The sequence below is a fragment of the Electrophorus electricus genome, chromosome 1 (genome assembly GCF_013358815.1).
Source record: "Electrophorus electricus isolate fEleEle1 chromosome 1, fEleEle1.pri, whole genome shotgun sequence".
Classification (NCBI taxonomy): Eukaryota; Metazoa; Chordata; class Actinopteri; order Gymnotiformes; family Gymnotidae; genus Electrophorus; species Electrophorus electricus.
This window is the reverse complement of record NC_049535.1, coordinates 19,521,214-19,541,932: the sequence shown is the minus strand read 5'-3', so window position 1 is coordinate 19,541,932 and position 20,719 is coordinate 19,521,214. Positions and strand designations below refer to the sequence as shown.

The following is a 20,719-nucleotide window of genomic DNA, read 5'->3' as shown; positions in this document are numbered from 1 at the left end:
TTGCAATATGATCTTTGTGTTCTTTGATGACATTTTCAGACCTTTTTTGCTTGCAGTATATTTAATCTCAATATTTCAAAGAAATCAGTTAAGAAATGTTTGTCTTGCACTGGTGAGAACTAGGAAAAAGTCTATAAACAAAGATCAAATAATTGTAAGGCAGGTCTTAGACTAACATTAGATGTCATCATTTAACTGTTTGTCAGATTGGTGGGGTGTGAATTTGGATGCATATCTATTTTTGAAGAAAATATGCCTGAACTGTCATATCTACTACCAGAGGATGTGAGCTAATTTCTGGTTCAAAATTATGGAACCTTGGGTCAGCATATCTGTTTTCGAGAATTTCTGTGTTAATTTTATGACATGAATTGTAAGCTTTCTATATATGTTAAAATATATTCATAATAATGTATGTGTGTGCAGGGATGGTATCAAGTTTGCTGCGCAGGGAGCTGCAGATGACATTTCAAATCTGAGATTTCTGGAGATCCTCAGCGAATTCAGCTTCAAACTTGTAAAGCAGGACCGCACCAAGCTGTATGCCTTAATTATTTATATTTATTCGTTTATTTGATATACATCAGTCATATCTCTTATGCTTGCATTAGTTGGGTTAACTGTTGATGAGCAGACCCTGAAATGTGCTTATTTCACATTTAAACCACTACTACAAGACAGTGCAGTCCACTGCAGTAGTATAATTATGAGGCAAACTTTGGGAGAAAAACCATAATCTTAATGAAGAAATAGTACTACGACCAAGCAAGATTAAATACACAATTTTAACTTTAACCCATTTTTCAAATGCTATAGTTTAATCCACCAACTGAATTCTCATATTTTTCAATTCATGATTCATACTAAAAACAAAAACTTGACTCAAGACTGGTGAACTGGTGAAACAGTACTAATGGATGGATTGCTCCTCCTGCCTATTTAAACCATAAGAAAGTTGTCACCATTCCTTCCCAGTGATTTGGAATTGACATCTCTGGAGTGAACTGTTCTATCCAAATGTCTAACCTACAACTATATCTACAACCACTACTAATAAATTTAAGTCCATTTATGTTACTGAAGTATTTATTCGTCGTTTAAGTCTACGTGCTCATTTTAATAAAGATGGCCAGGATATTGTGGGTGCATGTCTTGCCACTACTGGAATCCTTGACTTGTCTAAATATAACTCTACCAATTCCAGACAGTCCTAGAAGTCCTAGAAGAATTGATGTTCAGTTATTTTTGTGGCTTTATTTTCAAAAACACACATTTTTATGCAACCATATTTCCTCTGTTTATCCCTTAGAATTAAACAGGCTGTTTGGTTTCTGTGCTGTTAAGCTAGATATCTTATGTATCAGAGCTCTGTTCTGACTGGCTGCCCTGTATTATACCTCATTCAAAAAGTACTCAGCTGAAACACATCTGAGAACTACAATGTAAGTGAGTTGGACTAAATTGCTGTAGGCAGAATAATCAGATTTGCAAATTAGTTTTGTCTGGTGACATCAAAGAAATCGAGATTTCAAAATTGGCTGTTTTTGCATTTTAGATTGTATATATGGACTGTGTGTGTTTTGAAACTTTGTTAAAGTTTATATATTTTAAAAATCTTTGTCAAAGTGAGTGAAATTCAATTTTCTATAAAAAGAGTCCTTCAAGCCAGCTGATGAAAGTGGAGCTGTTTGCTTCTTTCTTGTAAAGGTCTTTTCTTCAATCACACAGCTTTCTTATACCAGCTTTTAGGGACCGAACAGCTCTACCATCACGCCACAGTTATAGTCCTTGTAGTCAACTATTAATCATGCCATCATTTCAGCAAAATCAGAATCGTCTTTCCCTTAAAATTCATAAGGAAAACAATACTGGACATCCTCTTGTGATACTGGACATACTTGACATTTTTGGTATTACATGCACATTTGAAGAGCTCCAAATGTTTATTTCTTTCTTCTCCAAATTCTACCCAACTCTGGGTAGTCATACATTAAATGCACATTCTGACATAAGGAGGCTCAAGCTGGCCAAAAGAACTGGAACCTGCTGACATTAGGCATAGAAAGCTCCTTACAATGCATGGGGTGCCCCACCTAAGTTCCAACATCCCAAGACTGTTCACCAGCCAGAAGGAGGGGTGAAGGGTCACACTAAGTGCATGAGCCACTGTCCAGAGTGAAACATGAAACAACCATGAATATGTCCATGCATTGGCCCCTAAGGATGTGCTGGTGAGGGAGTATCTTGTTCATAAGGAAGATGTGATCACCATGGAAACAAGAGGTGCCCCTCATGGAATGTACTGTCAATGTATAGCAGTGATGGCTATTGACCATTAGATATTCCCTACCAATGGCTGGAAAAGGCAGGACTGAAAACAGCACTCATCACAGATGAACAAGTATCGAAGTATCTATCGAGGCAGGTGTGTATCACACCAGAGAAGACCCAAGATACAGATTCAGCACAGGATGCAAGATGCTGAAAGGGAAAGTATACACTGAGAAACACAACCAAGTGGCAGAGATCATAGAGAGGAGCATATGCAAGGCATATGAGCTGGACATCCCCCAAGTCCAGATGGTAGGAAGAGCGGTGAAGAACAAGGCTATAATCCTGTGAGACCTCCAGATCCAGATAAGCAAGTAGTGATGAACCAACCAGACATTGTGATTGTAGATAAGATATAGAAAACAGTAGTGGTGAATGATGAAAGCATTACAAATGAAGGAATATGGAAAGCTGGAAAAATACCAGGGACTGAATAAAGTAAAAGAGAGAATGTACAAGTTTAAACCCAAGGTTGACCCAGTGGTGATAAGGGCACTTGAGATTGTGACCCCTAAGTAGGAGGAGCAACATATCCCAGTAATTAAAACATCAATTGCAACATATCCCAGTAATTAAAACATCAATCTCAATTCAGAAGAACGCAATCCAAAGAAAAGCAGCAGACCCTCAAACTCACAGGACTGGTAGAAGAAAAAATGATTTAGCCACCCACTTTTGTGTGTGTGTCTGTGTCTGTATATTCAGTCTCTCACATACTGAATCTCTTTTCCTATATACCCATTCACTCAAGCACATCCTTTTGCGTGGTTCTTTACTCGGCTTTTGGTGCACACATTTGAAAAAAATTTTGCTATCTCAAAAGTGAAATGGCACATTTCTCCCCATTTTTCTCTCTTTAGACTGAGTTATCTACAGCAAGTGTGTGGCAGTATGAATAACAGATGTGTGAATATGTATGAGCATTCCCTGTGCTCAGGACTCAGAGAAACTCCTGCTTTTTCCCATGACACACCTGCCAAGAAACGCCGTCGTGTGGAGGGTAAATATAAACACACACTCATGTGCATGAACATGCTCAGAGCAAAGAGCTGGGCTCCTTCAGTGGGCCTGGACTTTTTACATGGTGATTGAGGAACATCAGAATTGTTTAACTTTGCATTTATAGTTTTTCTGACCGTTTGTTCTCTGTAGGTATTAGCTGTCATCATTTGTCTTTCTCTTTTCGGTCTCTGCCTTCCTTGCCACACATGAGGGAGGGCATCTGTGTTTCAACATGTACCCTTTAAGTGGTCTATTCGTAAAATAATGCTGCTCTCCTTGCTAGAAGGAATGATTTTATACTGAGTCATAAAATAACTAATAGCTGTATGTTAAGTTGTGAGTCGTTTTGTATGTGTATGTGTACAGGGCCAGTGAGAAGTTTGGATACCCCTGCCCTCACCTCCACAGCTCTGTCTAGTAGAACTGCACACAAAAAGCCCCTCCATCGCTCTACAGGTTCCTACAGGGAGACCAGCTTGGAGCGATCTTCAGTGGATGATATCGTGGAAGGGTATGAACACCCCCCAAAAAACATCTCCATCCATAATTTCTGATGTGAGTTGTGTATTACAGCTATATTGCAGTTTTACCTTTCATGGACAATAATATATATTCCTTTTTCACTCGGCTACATCATTATCCACATTTACAAATGTAAAAATATCAATTCAGAGATCTAGAGATGTGTATAGAAGAGCTATAAAGTTTGACAATTAGCCAGATAATATATATATATATTATCCTGGCAACTAAATAAATACTAAATCATATCTGTCTTAACACCCCAATAATTGACTGATGTTTTAACATTACACCACTCATTTCACAAACTTTACATTTATAGCATTTAGCTGACACTTTTTATCCAAAGTGACTTACAATTATAACTGAGTACAACTTGAGCATTTGAGGGCCTTACTCAGGAGCCCAACAGCGGCAACTTGGCAGTGGTAGGGCTTAAACCAGCAACCTTCTGATTACAGGTTAAATACCTTGACCACTGAACTACCACTGCCCTGTAACTTTAAAGCTGGTATATGTGCCCTAGGGAATGGTAGAAAGATGTTCCTTATATGCACAAATAGTGTAAAATACACTTAACCCCAGTATTATGTAAATATAGAGCCAAATATATACACTTGTGTGATTTCAGAGTCACATGAGTAAAGGAAGATTTGTTCATGCACACTTTCCAACCCTGATGGCTTATATATCTGGCTGGCAGATTGTGCCAGCATACTTTATTCTCGATCCTAGGCCATTCGTTCAGTTTTCATTTTTTATGTTCTAATTAGTGGAGTCCAAACAATATTATAAACGTAGTCACTGGGAATGGGAAAAAAAACTCTGGTTACACATGGAAGAAAGCTACAAATTTGTGTTTTCAACCACGCCGAAAACCTCATCTATCACTTGACTGTGCTCCTTTTTATGGCTCACAGGTGAATCTGATTATGGGCCCCAGGTAAGTGATGTCACCTGGGCTCCCCTGAGTAAGACTACCCCACTCTGTCCCTAACCATGTGACCTGAGCCTGTTCTAACCTCCTATAATACTAGGGTGTGTCCCACTAAACATGGTCATCCTAACTAGGGACCCTAAGTTTCAGGTGCACAAAACTGATTAAATGCAATGGCAGTTAAGTGGCAAAAAGCATGTCTATTGACTATAACTATACTGTTGTCCTTGTGTGTATAAGCATACACAATTCAACAACAAGTCAAACTCCCTTCAAACAAATTCGTGAGAGTCAGGACGTAGCCTCCAAGCTCCTATGCTTTATTGACCTATGCATTATGCACCGAATGAATGGGAGTGAAACTGTAAGGAACATAAGAATAAAAATACAATATAAGTAACACCAATATAAGAGCTAAAGCACGCTCAACAAGAGGAGTCAGTACAAGCAGACTGAAGAAGACTATTGAGTCTTGCTCTGCTACTTATGAAACCTTTGTACTACCAACTTTACATTGTAAAAAAAAAAAAAAAACATTTCATGGCTATGCGGACTGCAAATTACAAATCCTTATAAATATAAAAGGTTTTACTCCTTATATAGTTTAGAATGAATAGAATCTAAGCTAACATGGAAGCATTTGTACATTTAACACAAATAAGATTAAAGCATTAAGGTAAACAAACTACAAATACTCAATTATCTAGGATCTGTACAATATCCTTAATCACTTACAGACAATGCGTTTAATGGCATAAACAACAGGATCGCAAAGGAATGACAAGCTACTAAACTAAAAGTCTTCAGCAGGGGTGCTATTTTTCATAAACTAAGGACAGAATAATAGCTTGTTATAAATAACTTGTTCTTGGTGGTTTGTGTGGGTTTATGATAATTTTATTGTTATTGTTTTTGAATGTTTATTATTTTTCTTTAAAGCACTTAATTTTTGGTTAAAAATAAGATAAACAAGACATATGAGAGAAACGCAATTATACTTCTCAATTATACATCATATCTCATACACTGTGTGGGTGTGTGTTTGTGTGTCCAAAGTCTGAATTCAGGAACAAAGTCATTTGCCCACAGAATGAATGCAAGTGTGTGAAGGTAGTAACATTCACACCTTTGCGCTCACTGTGTGTGTGGGTGTGTGTTTTCAGACTTTCCCTGATTGAGGAGGACTTTGAAGAAGTAGAGGAGCCAGTGATCGAGGATTATGAAGATGAAGACTCAGACTTCGATGAAGCTGTGACTCTGGTGAGGAAGAAAATGAGATGGGACACCTACACTGGGCCTAAAATCATTATATTGTGTGGTTGGGAGGTGTACGATGTATTGTCAAATGGAGTTGTTTTGTTACAACAAAGGAATGTCCAATCTATAATTGCATAGCCGATGAAACGATAGAACATTTGTTACTGCAGTGCACAAGGACTATTGAAATTTAGGAGAAAATGGAAGGTATTGGGTTTAAATGGGGTCGTAACAGGAAAAGTATTATGTATGGAGTGTTTAATGAGAATTTGACTGAGAATGTAAAGGACTTTTGTTGGATGATTGTGTGATAAATTCGAAGATTTGGAAAACACGATGTAAGATGATTATTGAGCAATGTATAGTACCTGCAGAAACAGTATTTAAACAGATCGTGTGCGAGTTAAAAAGGTTGAAGACGATTGATACGAGAGGAAAAAATACATTTCCATGGACTCTTTTGGACATATAAATGGATGATGTATACCAAATTTACAGATGTAAATGGTATTGTTAATTGTTAATGTATAGAGTGAAGGTAGTCTGGGTCCTCCGGTGGATATTGTTTGTGAGGTTTTTGTGATGGTGTTTGTATTGAATTTAATTGAATTTTCTTAATAAAGTCAATTTAAAAATGGTAAAGGGAGTATATATACTTTCAGCCGATCTCAGGTTTTCAAGTGACTGCAGTACTTGGGGAGTGTACTGAAATCTGAAAAGGACAAGTTTAATGGTTTGGAAGCCAAAAGCAAAGACTCAGTTCTCACTCATATATTTATGTAAAAAAAAAAGAAAAAAAAAGAGGTCCACTTGAAAGAAATACCTAAATATTTAAGTTGCATTAGATAAAAGCGTTTCCCAAATGCTGAAAATGTGAATATATTATTACTGTTACCCCACTGTGAGGGTTCACTTACAGTTTTGAAACCATATGAAATAGTCTTGGTTGCTTCCTGAGAGTCTAATTTCTCTTTTTTCTCTCTCTCTCTCTGTTAGCCATCAACCCGCCACTCTACCAGCTTCTTAGAAGAGCTGTTTGACTGAACTCCAAGCGTGAAAAAATTCACCCATGTTTCCTCTGCACACATATTCAGAGAGCAGTGTGTGGGATTGTTCAAATGTATGAAACTTGATTACTGTTCTTTTTAAAAAAATGAAAGTTGTGTGTGATATATATATATATATATAATAAACAAAATTTGTCCATTTTGTTAAGTAACATTCCAGCAATAAATCGTTTGCTTTTTTTTCCTCTTTTTTGATGGAGGGGTAAAGAATGAGTGGTTAGTGTCAAAACAAATATAAATAAACTAATTGTTCTGCATGTAGGATGTGTTCTCTCACAAAAAGACTCAAAGATTTATTCTAGACAGGAGTGAAGTTTATTGACACCAGGTGAAAATAAACAAACAAAAAAGGTCAGCCTGCTCTGGCCTCCAGTTGCTCAAATGTAGCATGTTAAACAGCACACTTTTTCTATGAAGCAATATAGCTGCACCTGACCACTCCAAGTCCCTTTGTAGACTGTTATGGCTGCATCTGAAATCCAATACTTGTATCTACCCGAGACCCCGTCTATTCAGTTGTGTCCTTTATAGTGGACAGTGTGTTTTTGCTTCTCTTTTTACACATTTGATTCACGGTTAATTCCTGCTGTCCTACAAAGAGTATGTCCTGGGATTTCCATTGATACCATGTGTCTGGAATGTTCACAACTTCCTTTTTTGTCAATACAAAATGGCATCTATAGGAACAAGCGCATTTTATGGAAACAGAAAAGGTAAGTCAAATATTGATTAGTTACTGATGTTTAATATGTTTTATATTGTCTTGTTTATTAACATGTCAGGTGTGCTGTGAAAACAGTAGGTTTTATATTGTGTTGAAATAATAGACCATTTATGAAGATCTATAATGGACACCAGGATAATCTTGATGTCTTTCATTTTCACAGTGTTTCTCCACACTGCTGTAGGAGATGGGACAAAAGCAGAGGACAGAACAATAGAGGCAGATTCAAATTTTGAGATATCAGATGAAAATGCTGAGGATGAGTTTAAACTTGATGAAGAGGTAGAGAGCTCTGAAGAAGAGATGGATGAGCCAACAGACATAGGTGAACAGAAAAACTCATCCTCTGGGGACTAACAAGTATGTTCTTTATCTCCAGGGTAATCATACCTAATGTTATCCATAGTAAAATACATTAGCACTACATTATTATTAATCACTGCATAGTTAGCTTTTTTATTATTACAGTAATAACCGATAGCTACATTTCAATGTGATCAAAGTAGTTGGAGATAATTACATAGGTTATTTACCAACATATTTTCATGTTTTTCCATCCCAATAGATTCAGACCTGTGCAACATACGCCTTCTGATCATCAAGATGACACTATGGTCCATGCAAATTGGAGTCCAACTGAGTACGTTTCCCAGTATATCAGTCCACGAACCTGCCTTGGTTAACCCAGAATCAAGATGTTTTGAGCCCAAAAAACAAAAGTACCAATAATAATCAACAAAATGGCAAGAGAGAGGTTGTTCAAGCTGAGAAACCCACTGAAAATTGTCAATGACCTGGATGTGACTGAAGAAACGAAGACAACACACATTCTTTAGAAAGTCAGACCTCTCTGCTGCCTTTGCCTTCCAAAACCAGGAAAGCTCTATGTCGATGAGCAAATCATTCCTTTTATAGGCCGCTGTCCATTTAGGCAATTTGTTCCAGGCATGCTGTACCCTACTGGCATGAAGGTATTTGTCCTTGCCTCTCCAGATGTCTTGATGCTAGACTTTGAAATGTAACAAGGGAAGAATACATTTGCTGACAAAAAATCAGGCAGCAGCAGTAGTCCTATGTATGGTTGAATTGCTGGAAAAGAGTTGCTGCAACTGGAACCCTAATGAAAAACAGGGTCCCAAAGCCATGTCAGTTAAATGGTGACAAACAGTTGCAACAAGAAGGCAGAGAAGCATCAGAAATGGTGGTCAGAAATAGTTCTGAGCTGACTATTACAAAATTATATGACAAAAAAAATGGTGCTAATGACCTCTACTATTCATGGAAAAGATCCAAAGGATAACTGCACCAGATGGTTCAACAAAGGCGTCACGTACAAGTGAGAAGTCACGTCCAAGTCAGAGAATACAATGAAAATGTGGGTGGGGTGGACCTGTGCAACTGAATGCTAAGCTTTTTTCAAAAAATGTTGAGCCGGACCAAGAAATGGACTACCTCAGTAATTGGTCATTTATTTAATGTTGCCATCACAAACTCCTGGCTCCAATATAAATCTTACAGCAAAGTCCTGAATCGACCTGCAAAGGACTGAACAATACCTGGACTTAAAGTTGCATCTGGCTGAAGAGCTGATGAATAATCCACATCTTGACAACAGTTCAACTGAAGACAATGAAGAAGAGTATGAACCACCATTGAAAAAGGGTTCCACAACCAGTCATCTGTATGTAAATATGGTGCTCAGCCTTTACCTGCCTGCACCCCCCCCCCCCCCCCCCCCCCCCAATAGCTCATAACTCCAATATTTGGACAAGTAAAATGTAACATCTTAATAATCAAAATAATGATATCTGCATTTCGTTTTTACCTGTAGTATGATAAATGTTATATAAATGTTATAAATATTTTATAGTGAACATGCATTATATTTAAATATGTTGGCTTTAATGTATTTTTATATATGGCATTTAACATCTTCCAAATTTTTTACAATTTGTTTCACAAGCAGTTTTAAAAAAAATCTGGGTTTTGATCCCTGTTGAACAAGCCAAAGGGGAGAGAAGTGAGGGAAAAACTCATTGAGGTGGCAAAAGAGAAAAACACAGAAAAGTCAGATTCAAACCCTCTTTCCTCCACTGGGTGACACCAGATTGTGGATATTAAACCTTTGATGTTAGTCAAATTGAATTGCATACAAAACACTTGGGTCCTACAGAGAGGATATGTAAACAAAATTCTACTCCTGAGAATAACTGAGGAGATATATTTGTATTTATATAAAGGTTAGCTGATGGGCAGCATCTAATAAATCAGAACAGAAGTTCGAGAGGTAAGTAAGTCTGGGTCTCTAGAGCATTCATGTAGGCTTTTCAGTTCAGCAAGACGAGAGATGCATGTGCAGGTTTTTCTAAGATAAGCAAATTCAAAAGGACAGGAACACAGCAGATGTAATGTATAACAGTTAAATATAAATACATCCCTGGTGATCACATAAGTGTATCACGCAATATTTTACTTTTTTGAAAAGCTTATGAAAGAGCCTGACTCTTTGAAGGTACCCTTTTCATGTAAATCTTTAACCTTTGCATTCCAGTCAGAGCTGGGAGCCAGGGGCCCATACCTTCAATTGGTGCCATTGAATGGTTTTATCGCTCACAATCTAACAATAAGAAAAGTAAACACGTTGTTTTATGCTAAATTAAAATAATAGGAACTGAGAATTTTCAGATCGAAAATTGTGATTATAAAAAAGGAGTGCAATTTCATTAATGGAGCCCATCTATCTTTCTGGTACTCTCCAGGAGGGTATAAGATGTGATATATTAGGGCAAACATAGTTTACATTGTTCAGTAGCATCAGCACAAATAATTTCAAAAAGGGGACAAGAAGGGACTGGTTCATGGTCCACAAGAAGGTGTTATGATGAGCTGTCCTATCTACTGAACCATCTTACCAAGATTTACTGAGCATGCATATATTACCATTGTATTAAGTGTTTGTTTCTATTTTTATATGTGTAGTTTTGCTAATAAAACTTAGTTGTATTGGACCTGTGAGGGTAAAGGAATCCTGCTTAATATTATTACCATTTGCTTTGGTTACTTCCAAAATTGTGCATGGTGACTAAAATGGCCAAAAGGTTCTAAGTTGTTATTCAATAGTAGATGCTTTATAAGGTGAAGATTCAATATATAAGCCTGCCATACTTTAAACCTCTATGCACTATGGTATAGAACATTCTCACAGTAGGACAAAATTTGATGCACTGAGCCAATTATATGCTACACTGTAGTCATCCAACAAGTGCAATCACTAATGATAGAGTAAAATTGTAGCCTTTTCATTGTGTGAGAACAAGTCATGTTTTGCCGAACTGATAATGAGAGGGAAATTTTGAAAAAGGCACCTACCTTTGAGCTGTCTATTCAGAAAAGGCCTGTAGCCATATAATTTATTTTGTACATTTTAAACAGCTAGGCTGTTAAGTTACATAATAAAATATGTCAGTTGTATAACTAATTATATCCTACTGCTGTGTAGTGTTGGATCTATGATTATCACAAAATTATGAAATGATTGCAATAGGTTTAAATGATGAGCTGATGTTAGATATGGTGCTCAGCATTCTTAAAGACTTTATTTTTACAACAATTCCAACATTTCATCTTGTTACCTCATGTACATGGAACTTCTAATTTGTTCCACCAACCTTCCCACATCTAAACAATGAAATGTGCAGGGTACAAAATTACCAAAAAAGCACATTCAAGTGGCATGAAAATACCAATATGTTGTACAGTCTTTGTGAAACCACAAAGATAGGGTCATCCATCTTCAAAGGTTGAAAATTTATATCATGTTCATAAATGAATACATTACTTTGGATTTATTCTATATCTATATATACAAAACAGAATTTAACAGTCTACCTATTTGTAATACTGAACATGAGTTTGGTCATGCCAATTAAAGCCATTTGAGAATTATAAAAAAACTATTTTAACAAAGTCTGTGAGGGGATATCCCAAACTATTGTTAAAAGTTACTGAACCACTATGGCTACAGCTGCAGGGCTACCTAAAAGGTTTTCCTCTTAGGTAATCTCCATGCAGTCCAGTTCTATTCAACCACATATGTATATCCAGAATTTACAAAAACTGTAGGATGGAAAGAGGAAATAAAGTCCTTAAATTCACTATTTTTGTTTTAAATATTCTCCACCTTGATGATGGTCAGCTGGGCATCATGTGGAGAGATAGCTTGAGATGACTGAGTAGAAGAGCTACAAGCCGGAAAAGATCCATTTGTACTGGTTGAGCCCATTTCTACAGGCTTGCTGTCCATCCCTGCATAGGTGTCCGTGTGTGACTGTGTGTAGGAGAGCACATCAGGGGTGTAGGTTTGTGTGCGAGACTGTGTGAATGCTGGAGGGTGTGTCTGGGTGAAAGAGAGGGTGTCTGAAGTGCTACAAGGCTGAAAGCCATTTATGGTAGCAGTGCTAAGACTATCCAAAGCAAATGCCTCAATGTTCTCTAGAACGGACCCATCAATGTCACTGTACCTGGACTGGGCTTGGCTGCATGAAGTATAGCTGGCTTGGCTGGCAGTGAAAGTACTTTGGCTATAAGAGGCTGAAGAGAAGGGGCAAGAGGGAATTGTGGGAGTTGTAGTGTGCTGAAGGCTGCAAGGGCCCAATTTGGATGTTAGCTCCTGCAAGGTACTTAGGATCTGCTTCTGGACTTGTGTCTGCTGGCTCTGCTCTCTCTCCAGCCGTCCCTGCTGCTCCATCATCATCCTCAGAGCCAAGCTAAGACTGCGTACTTCTGAAGCCAGAGACTTGACCTGCTCCTGTAGGCCACTTGGTGTTCCAGCATCCAGGTTGCTCTGCTGGCAGGGAGGGGAGGGCTGGCTGGTTGGGGCCTGGGCCCGTACAGAGGAGCTCGCATTCTGGGGCACGGTGCTTGATTGGGCTGGGGTAGGAAGTCGAATGCCAATGCGGGGTGGTTGCTGAAGTGAGCGCGTAGGAACATTTGCCCTTTGCTGAAATCCTCGTCTTAAAATGCTGGTTCCTGGGTGAAGACCCCTCTGATGAACAGGGGTTTTCAGCTTATTTTAGAAAACCAGTGAATGTTTTTTCATAATTTTGGACAAATTTAATGTAAATCATAATTCACTCACCATAGGAGGTCGGGGGGTTGTGAGGTCATATGAGGCAGTTTGGGGTAACATAACCTTTCTTCCTTCAGAGCCAGAAAAACAAGACTGGTCTCTTCTCAGTAACGACACTGCCTGTTGTCCAGACTGAGGGCCACTGTCCCTTACCTAAACAAAATGATCAAAGGTACACTGCCAATGATTAAAACACATTAATTAAAAGTAGAGTGAGATTTTTAATGAACACTGACTACATACCCTTGCTCTGTGGAACAAAGCCTTATCCAGAAGTCTTTTCCGAGCCACAAGAACTGGGTTTGCTGGTGAGGGTGTGTACCTTCTCCTTGAAAATGGACCAGTTGCTCCTGAGCTAATCCCTGAACGTGCTGTGTGAATGCTCCCATGTTGAGTATTATGCGCCAGTGAGGTGACACTGACAATACGGACATCTTCGTCCTTCCCATCCCCGTCCTGCTGCTCATGGCTAGTGACCCCTGTCCCAGAGGTCTGTCCCCTGGAGTCTGGAGGTGCTCCACTCTGCCCTGAGGAATCTGTGGGGGATGGGAAGCAAGTGACGCGGGAGGCCTCTCGCAGCAGATTCCTCAGCTGTTGCTCACTCCAACCACTTTGCCTTGCTTCCCCAAGCCCCACATCCCTTGCTGGTGCAGTCCCTGAGGCTGCCGGAGGGCAGCTGTTTCCGGACAAAGCACCTTTTTGGCGACTCTTTCCATGGAACTCCTTTAGGAAGAGGTAGATGGCCTGTGCAGACACCTTGATGTTCTCCAGCTCCAGGACAGCTTTGATCTTGCGGAAACTCAGGCCGGCCTCCCGTAGTTCTACCACCTTGCGCTTGGCGGCGTCATCTAGCCTGCCCATGGTCACAGTCTTGAAAGTCTCTTTAAACTATACAAAAGTTTACAGTGTTATGATCCTATCAATCTGGCAACTGTTAGTATGCAGCTTACACGTTACATATGTATATTGCAGCAGAACATTTAACATTATTCTTCATCGTTGTTGAACCTTGTTACAGTGAACCAGTGAAAACAAAAATATTTAGGTTTTGTCTTACCTGCGTAGCTTAACGTCAATTAGACAATATAAATAAAACATTTCCTTCTTCGAACTACAATCATATCTAAGTTGCTGGACAAAATCTTTTACCAACTAAAGCTAGCTGGGTTAGCTAACTAGATGAACATTAGTCATTAGTAGCTAACGCTAGCTAGCCTTTTAGCTACTCACCTAATGCGACGTTGAGTTCTTTGTATGCTACAGGGCCGCTTTTGCAGTTAGTTACATGGTAAATGTACATTTTACTTTCCAAAAATGAATTACGAGCTTGTTTGTGCTTATACAAAGCACTTATACCGAGACGAACTCACTTTCAATTCATAAACATAGAGCCCTGTGAAAAATGTCGCATAGCAAGTGACGTAATCGCGACATTAACGCAAAGAACACGGCGGTTAGACCTGGGAAGTGTGCTTAGCGAAGATGTGAGTTTTTAATTCCTCAGTTTCATTCTAAATCTTTCGAGAAAGGTCGAGAATTCTTCGAATTCCGACTATTTCAGAAAATTAGTGCAACTAGTTCTTTGCTAAATTTTATTTAGCTAGTTATCTGAAGAGTGGTTTATTTAAAAATAATCCTTGCTAAACTAGCTAATGTGCAAGGGAGCCAGTTGGCCTAACATAGCGAGCTAGCGATAGGTCTTAAGCGATCTTAGCTAGCTAATTGTTTAAATTGTGAATATAGACATGAGACTTTAAGTCACTATTAACCATATGCAATATTAATTTATTTAAGAACGCTAGCTAGCTATGATCGTTGTGTTAACTAGAAATTGTGCTAGCTACCTACCTAGCTAACCGGTTGTGTTTGGTAAGATAGCTAACCGCTAGCTAATTGGGTTAGAAACTATTGTCTCGTTAGCTAACGCTATATACCGATATTAATACTTGAAGATGAAATGTCGTGGGTTTAACATTTGTATGTTGTATTACAATGTCCTGTTATATATTTAAATCACACACGAAGTAACATGAAAAATAGCAGAATTTATTCATATAGTTGCCAAGTTAGCTGTAGTTTATTTATGCTAAGATCGTGTCTACTGGTGAGGCCTGTATTGGATGATTTCGTATTGGATGATTTCGTAATTTTACTTCTAAACTCTACAGCTGAAGTTGTTATTGCTGCGGGCGACATCAGTGCAAGTGCGTTAGTCACACTAACAAGGAGCTGCAGCCGTGTTAGACTTACAAGTCATGTTTGACCTTAAATCTCAAGCAAGTCTTTTCATAAAAGAAAATGTTCTTAACGTACGAATTTTTTTTTTCCCCGTAACCATTCACGCAGGGCCCCGTCACCTACCAAACGCAGAGAGCGTTCAGAGGACAAAGCCAAAGAAAAAGGCAAAGAAAAGGTTGGTGCGAAGGAAGGTGCTGATAAGGAGAGAGGCAGAGAGAAGAATCGCAAACGCCGCAGTAACTCCACTGGGAGCAGCAGCAGCAGGTGAGGTTTAATACAGCCTAAGAATGACTTAGTGTGTCTGTGTAATGAAACTTACTTTCCTATTATTTTTAATGCATTCCAGTCCTTGTTTTCCACAGTATCCTTTCATCATTTTGCATTTTTAAATAGAATTGTTTAATCTTTCTTGCTCTTTTGCATAGGTCAAGCTCCAGCTCCAGCAGCAGCTCTGGATCCAGCTCTGGCTCTTCCAGTGGCTCCAGCTCCTCTTCAGGCTCCAGCCGCTCTGGATCCTCTAGCTCCTCTCGCTCCTCCAGCTCATCTGGGTCCTCAGGGTCACCCAGCCCCAGTCGGAGACGGCATGATAATCGCAGGCGCTCACGCTCAAAGTAAGCTGTTCAAAACGTATTTGCAGCCGAAGGCTATGTTTTGTACATTTGTGAAAAAAAAAACAAGTTTTAAGTCTGTGATTTAAGCAACTATTTTCTAAATTACTGGTTTTGTTGTTTTGCAAAAATGGCAGTGGTAGCTCAGTGGTTAAGGTACTTAACTTGTAATCAGAAGGTTGCCAGTTGCCACTGTTGGGCTCCTGGGTAAGACTCTTAACCCTCAATTGATCAAGTTGTATTCAGTCATGGTTGTAATCGCTTTGCGGCAACTAAATGCCGTAAATGTAAATTGTACTAAGTACATCTGTAATGAATAATGAAGTTAAAATGTCACAAGTTAAGGATTTAATTAATTAAAGAACATGGAGATTAGCCTTCCCACAGTAATAAGCAACTAAAAATACTCAGTAGTTTGATTAGTTAATAGATTATTAAAAGTGTGACTAGACTCTGAGTAATCATATTGCTGTTAAATGGAAACTAACGTTCGTCTTTAAAATGCTAACTAGATTTGCTGTCATTGAATATATCAGTCAAATGAAATGTTGTGACTGCATGTCCAATTTCGCAGGGTTTAAAATTCTGTACCACTTGATTAAAATATGCCAAGATGGGCTCCAATTCTGATCTTTCAGATCAGGATAGCAGGTCACTGGTACTGTTTTGGCAATTCCCCATTGGAACTTTAATTCATCCACATTAGTTTTTAATTGGTGATGTCAATATTTGCATTTTAAAATTCCTTTCCTCTTTGTCTTAAGGGTCTGAAAAATAATGGTGAATTTGAATGTATTTGTTGTGTAGGTCCAAATCACAGAAAAGAGTTGATGACAAAGAACGCAAGAGGAGGAGCCCGAGCCCCAAACCTACCAAACTTCATCTAGGAAGGCTAACTAGGAATGTCACCAAGGTAAGTAATCTCGGAATTCTTCTCTGGGACACTGATGACACCAAAATAAATAAACGTTCAGGTCATCAATATTTTTAATGACTTATGTATGTTTGTAGGATCACATTCAAGAGATCTTCTCTACATATGGGAAGATAAAAATGATTGACATGCCTTTAGATCGTTTTCATCCAAACTTGTCAAGAGGCTACGCCTATGTTGAGTATGAAACTCCAGAGGAAGCTCAGAAGGCCCTCAAACACATGGATGGAGGTAAATTCTTGCCTGGTAATGAATACTCTTTCTGCTGATACATTAAAGAGAATATGATTATTGTGGTAATTGGTGCCCCTGGCATGTGGAAATCTCTTGTTTCATCTAGAAATGGTTCAGCTCTTTAAATATTGCTGGTGTCCTTGGTTTTTGTCTTTTGTATTGTATTACTGAAAATCCGTTTCCTTTTCCTAATAGGGAGCCATGCTTTTTCTTACTGTGGAAAAGACTTTGAAGGCTACCCGATGGGACTTTTTCAATTAAAAAAAAAAAAAAAAAATTAAAAGTAGTACAATTACCAATCCGTTTAGTGCGCTGTTTCCATTGTCTTCAGGTCAAATAGATGGTCAGGAGATCACAGCTACAGCTGTCTTGGCTCCAAGGATACGACCTGCCCCTCGCAGGTTGTCCCCTCCACGCAGGATGCCCCCTCCTCCACCCATGTGGCGCCGTACTCCACCGCGCATGAGGAGACGGTCAGTGTCTCTCCTGGGTTGCCAGGAGGAATGGCATTTATTCCATGCGTAGTCTCACTGTTCAAGCTTTTGGAATTCAATTTTAGTCACTATGCATACATACGTAGATTAGTCAGATCAAGTAAAGCTGTGCTATGAACACTTTGTAATGTGTCTGTGAAACAATACATGAAGCTCTGTCACAAGACCATTAGACATCCCGCAGCGTTTAGGGTACTCGGGATCTCATTGGATCATATATTGGCATTGTGCCAAGCACTATGTTTGTATGCATCTTCTTAACTGATGTACCTTGTTATTCCTGCAGGTCTCGCTCACCTCGGCGACGCTCACCAGTGCGGAGACGCTCCCGTTCCAGGTCTCCAGGCCGTAGACGCCACCGCTCACGCTCTAGTTCCAACTCCTCACGATAGTGTTGCTAATTGCTATAAACAAGACGGCCCCTAGATGTATGGGTTCAGGCCCTAGTTTGAATGGACAAAAATTGCTAGCTCATTAAATCAAATTCATATTTCTCAGGATTTTGCTGCGAAAGCTCCATGTCCATTATCATGTCCTCAATTGCTAATGAGCACATAAGATTTTCTGTTCCTCTGAGTGTTCCATATTTGCAGAATGTTATTCTCATTGTGCACAAGAATTACATGCTTTTAAGTTTTTACCTTTTTTTAATGTAGTTGTGAGGTTGGAGCAAGCTGGTTACTTAATTTGACTGTATTTTGGACCCTTAATTAAAACTGAAGTTCTTTCCTATATGTTTGTTGTTTTGTGGGTATATTCTGTGTGCAAATGTTTATATATATATATATATATATATATATATACAAACTGACAACTATAGAAACAAAATGCAACATAAAAGCAAAAATACAAAAATAATGGATGAACATGGGGCTTTAAAAGCTATTTATTTCTTGATTTCTTTCTCCATTGTTAACACACTATTGGGTAGTCATAAAAGCCTGGTTTTTGAATCACGCTAGCGCCCACCCCAGAAGCGTTGCGGTGCGCACGGCAAGTCGCGTGTTGTCTGTGCCTCGCTGTTTTACACTGGAGCCGCTGCTGCTGATTTATATAGCTAGCTCTTCTATTTTGATCATTACCGTAGGTCGCATGATATAGCAAAAATACGTGATATTGTAGTCTAGTTATATGCAGGAACTACTGTTTAGCGGCAAACATAAACACGAAGTAGAGTGGTAATATATTAGATTTGAGCGTGCACATCATGATTCGCAGTGTTAACGTTGCATCGTTTCATAGGATCGATTATCACCGCACGTGACATAAGCCGCTGTTCTAAGATGTTCTACCGAATGACGGTTCGATTCGAACGTGTTCGAGAACTGATGACGCTGTAGAGGCTCTGCACCCACGGACCCTCCAGTTAGATAGTGGAGCAGTTGCAGGTATTGGCCAAGAGAGGGCGCAGAAGAATCGATAAAAACTAACAGAATGTTGTATGATTTCCCATAGCTTTACACTAGAGAGCTGCATTGGGGATGAAATTCTGTCCCTACCCCACCCATCTACTACATCCCTAATCTCTTATACCAAGGGCCTCAACACTACCACCTCACCCATCCCCTAACCGTAACACCAGCCCCACCCCATATGCGCAACTCATAGAACCAGCCCCACCCCATGTCCAACAGACGGCTACAGTCCAGCAATAGTCTACTGTTCAAAATCTAGTTTTCCAGTGTAATTTTTTATTTTTATTTTTTTACATCTGAAGTGTTCTGTAAATTATAACTAAAATACCAATGATCAATCATAAGATACAAATATAATTAACATGTCATGTAAAAATGTCAATATTTGTCCTTATACTTTAGTTATCAGTTTGCCAGATCTTGAGCAAGAGACAAGGATTTTCTCACTATTTTAGAAAAAAAATATAGTTCAATTAATATATAGTTGTTTATATAAAAACTAGTTCAAAGCTGCACCCATGCATCTAAATTATGCACATACCGAGATCCCAAAATGTATGCCGCTAACGGTCAAAACAATGAACTGATGATCGATGATGAGATCGCCGTAGTAAACCCATCCTTTGGCAAACTAAAATGTAATGTTCTGTAATGAACGGTACGTCTAGCCTATGTCAGCCCAATTTGATTAATATAAATCGTTTCCAAACATCGCTTTCGGCATTACATCAAAATGCTATCGGTCACTTTTCCGGTGGCTGAATGCCCGCCTTATGGTAAGCTTTCTATCTAGTAACAGATGACGCGGGTCACGAAAATGATAGACAAGTCTTTCAGCCAATCAGAATTATCTTTAAGCACTACTACTTCTTCAAGTTTACAGAGAAAAAAGTCATTCCGAGTCATCGGAGTACAAACTCCTCAGTACAGAAAGCTGGGTTGCACTATATGGTAGTCCGTATATGGAACTTCACACGCTAACCCCATTCCTGTGCACCTCAAGTGTACACAGCCTACTTTAAACCTTATTTTCTAATGAAAAGTGCAAACCTTTGAGTTAATAGCATACGCAACATAAACGAGCTTTACTGTAGGATGCATGTTTTGCGGCATCTTTTAAATGTGATCCTATTTGTAATATGTTGACGTTTAATTAAATTAGGTCCATTGTTAATCAAATCCAACTCGGTCGCAAATTGCATCAGTAACGACATATAGTACTGTTACTGGAACGCCACAGGGAATGGAGAATTAGCGTTGTGCTCGGCCTACTGAATGACAAGTCTATTCAGAGCTCTAATATGGTTTCTATTTGCATTAAAAATCGCGGTGTAACATATGCAGCTCACACAGTGTCAACATTCTAAGAGCGCATGCATGCAAATAAAAATATGCATAACATTTAATGTCTGCATGTTGCTGTTATGAGTGCATACACTCACAGTAAAGGTCGCAGTAATTGAGTTTTCGGCTAATTTTCAACCGAACGTGGCAAAACCCAACTCATCTAAAATGTTTTTCTGAGTGATTTCAGTCGAACATTTTCGAAAACCGTTGACATCCATCTCAGTCAAGAACCACGCAGAGGCCCTAGGGACAGGATCTTTCACTCAGCGACTGAGTCAAGGTAGGTTATTCGGTTTCTCTAGGAGTGACACAATAACGGTCACATGTGCAGACTGCGAAAAGCACAAACATCGAAGCTACCGACTACATTTAAGCGAATTCAAAACACATTTACTACTTTATGTTAGATTTTGTTTTGTGATTCAGCTATGAATGATTGCCATTCGATTTTTATTAGAGAACGTTTGATTAAAAAAAAAGA

General features: G+C 38.9%; 3 protein-coding genes across 4 annotated transcripts in view; 2 read left to right on the top strand and 1 right to left on the bottom strand.

Moving 5' to 3' along the window:
* The window catches only part of LOC113571418 (cohesin subunit SA-3), a 47,378-nt gene extending 40,285 nt beyond the window's left edge, over positions 1–7,093 (top strand). Inside the window, exons 26-30 of the mRNA XM_035524216.1 lie at positions 427–540; positions 3,192–3,331; positions 3,700–3,844; positions 5,956–6,052; positions 7,046–7,093. Coding sequence (XP_035380109.1) covers positions 427–540; positions 3,192–3,331; positions 3,700–3,844; positions 5,956–6,052; positions 7,046–7,093 — 544 coding nt within the window. The remainder of the gene's footprint in view (positions 1–426; positions 541–3,191; positions 3,332–3,699; positions 3,845–5,955; positions 6,053–7,045) is intronic.
* A 4,324-nt stretch (positions 7,094–11,417) lies between these two features.
* On the bottom strand, positions 11,418–14,368 carry LOC113590969. Of its 2 annotated transcripts, none has more exons than XM_027031313.2 (4): positions 14,199–14,368; positions 13,212–13,856; positions 12,978–13,121; positions 11,418–12,884 (listed from the first exon to the last, which is right to left on the bottom strand). In XM_027031313.2, exons 2-4 carry the CDS (start codon positions 13,827–13,829, stop codon positions 12,006–12,008), a joined length of 1,641 nt encoding a protein of 546 aa, XP_026887114.2. In that variant the 5' UTR covers positions 13,830–13,856; positions 14,199–14,368; the 3' UTR covers positions 11,418–12,005. The 2 variants fall into 2 exon arrangements, with proteins under 2 accessions (XP_026887114.2, XP_026887115.2); XM_027031314.2 differs by lacking the exon at positions 14,199–14,368 and adding an exon at positions 14,026–14,133.
* Positions 14,369–14,386: 18 nt separating this feature from the next.
* On the top strand, positions 14,387–18,210 carry LOC113590970 (RNA-binding protein with serine-rich domain 1). The gene is made up of 7 exons (XM_027031315.2): positions 14,387–14,452; positions 15,315–15,470; positions 15,632–15,817; positions 16,622–16,727; positions 16,826–16,979; positions 17,314–17,455; positions 17,763–18,210. Coding segments are annotated over exons 1-7 (852 nt in total). The 5' UTR covers positions 14,387–14,450; the 3' UTR covers positions 17,869–18,210.
* The last annotated feature ends 2,509 nt before the right edge of the window (positions 18,211–20,719 follow it).

What these genes read in the sequence shown, in the direction of transcription:
- LOC113590969 (XM_027031313.2), bottom strand. Translation starts at nt 13,829, where the DNA reads ATGGGCAGGCTAGATGACGCCGCCAAGCGCAAGGTGGTAGAACTACGG. An exon ending in CTTTGTTCCACAGAGCAAGG is followed by an intron (nt 13,122 to 13,211) that starts GTATGTAGTCAG and finishes CATTTTGTTTAG; the next exon opens with GTAAGGGACAGTGGCCCTCA. An exon ending in CAACCCCCCGACCTCCTATG is followed by an intron (nt 12,885 to 12,977) that starts GTGAGTGAATTA and finishes CCTGTTCATCAG; the next exon opens with AGGGGTCTTCACCCAGGAAC.
- LOC113590970 (XM_027031315.2), top strand. An exon ending in TAACTAGGAATGTCACCAAG is followed by an intron (nt 16,728 to 16,825) that starts GTAAGTAATCTC and finishes GTATGTTTGTAG; the next exon opens with GATCACATTCAAGAGATCTT. An exon ending in CCACCGCGCATGAGGAGACG is followed by an intron (nt 17,456 to 17,762) that starts GTCAGTGTCTCT and finishes TTATTCCTGCAG; the next exon opens with GTCTCGCTCACCTCGGCGAC.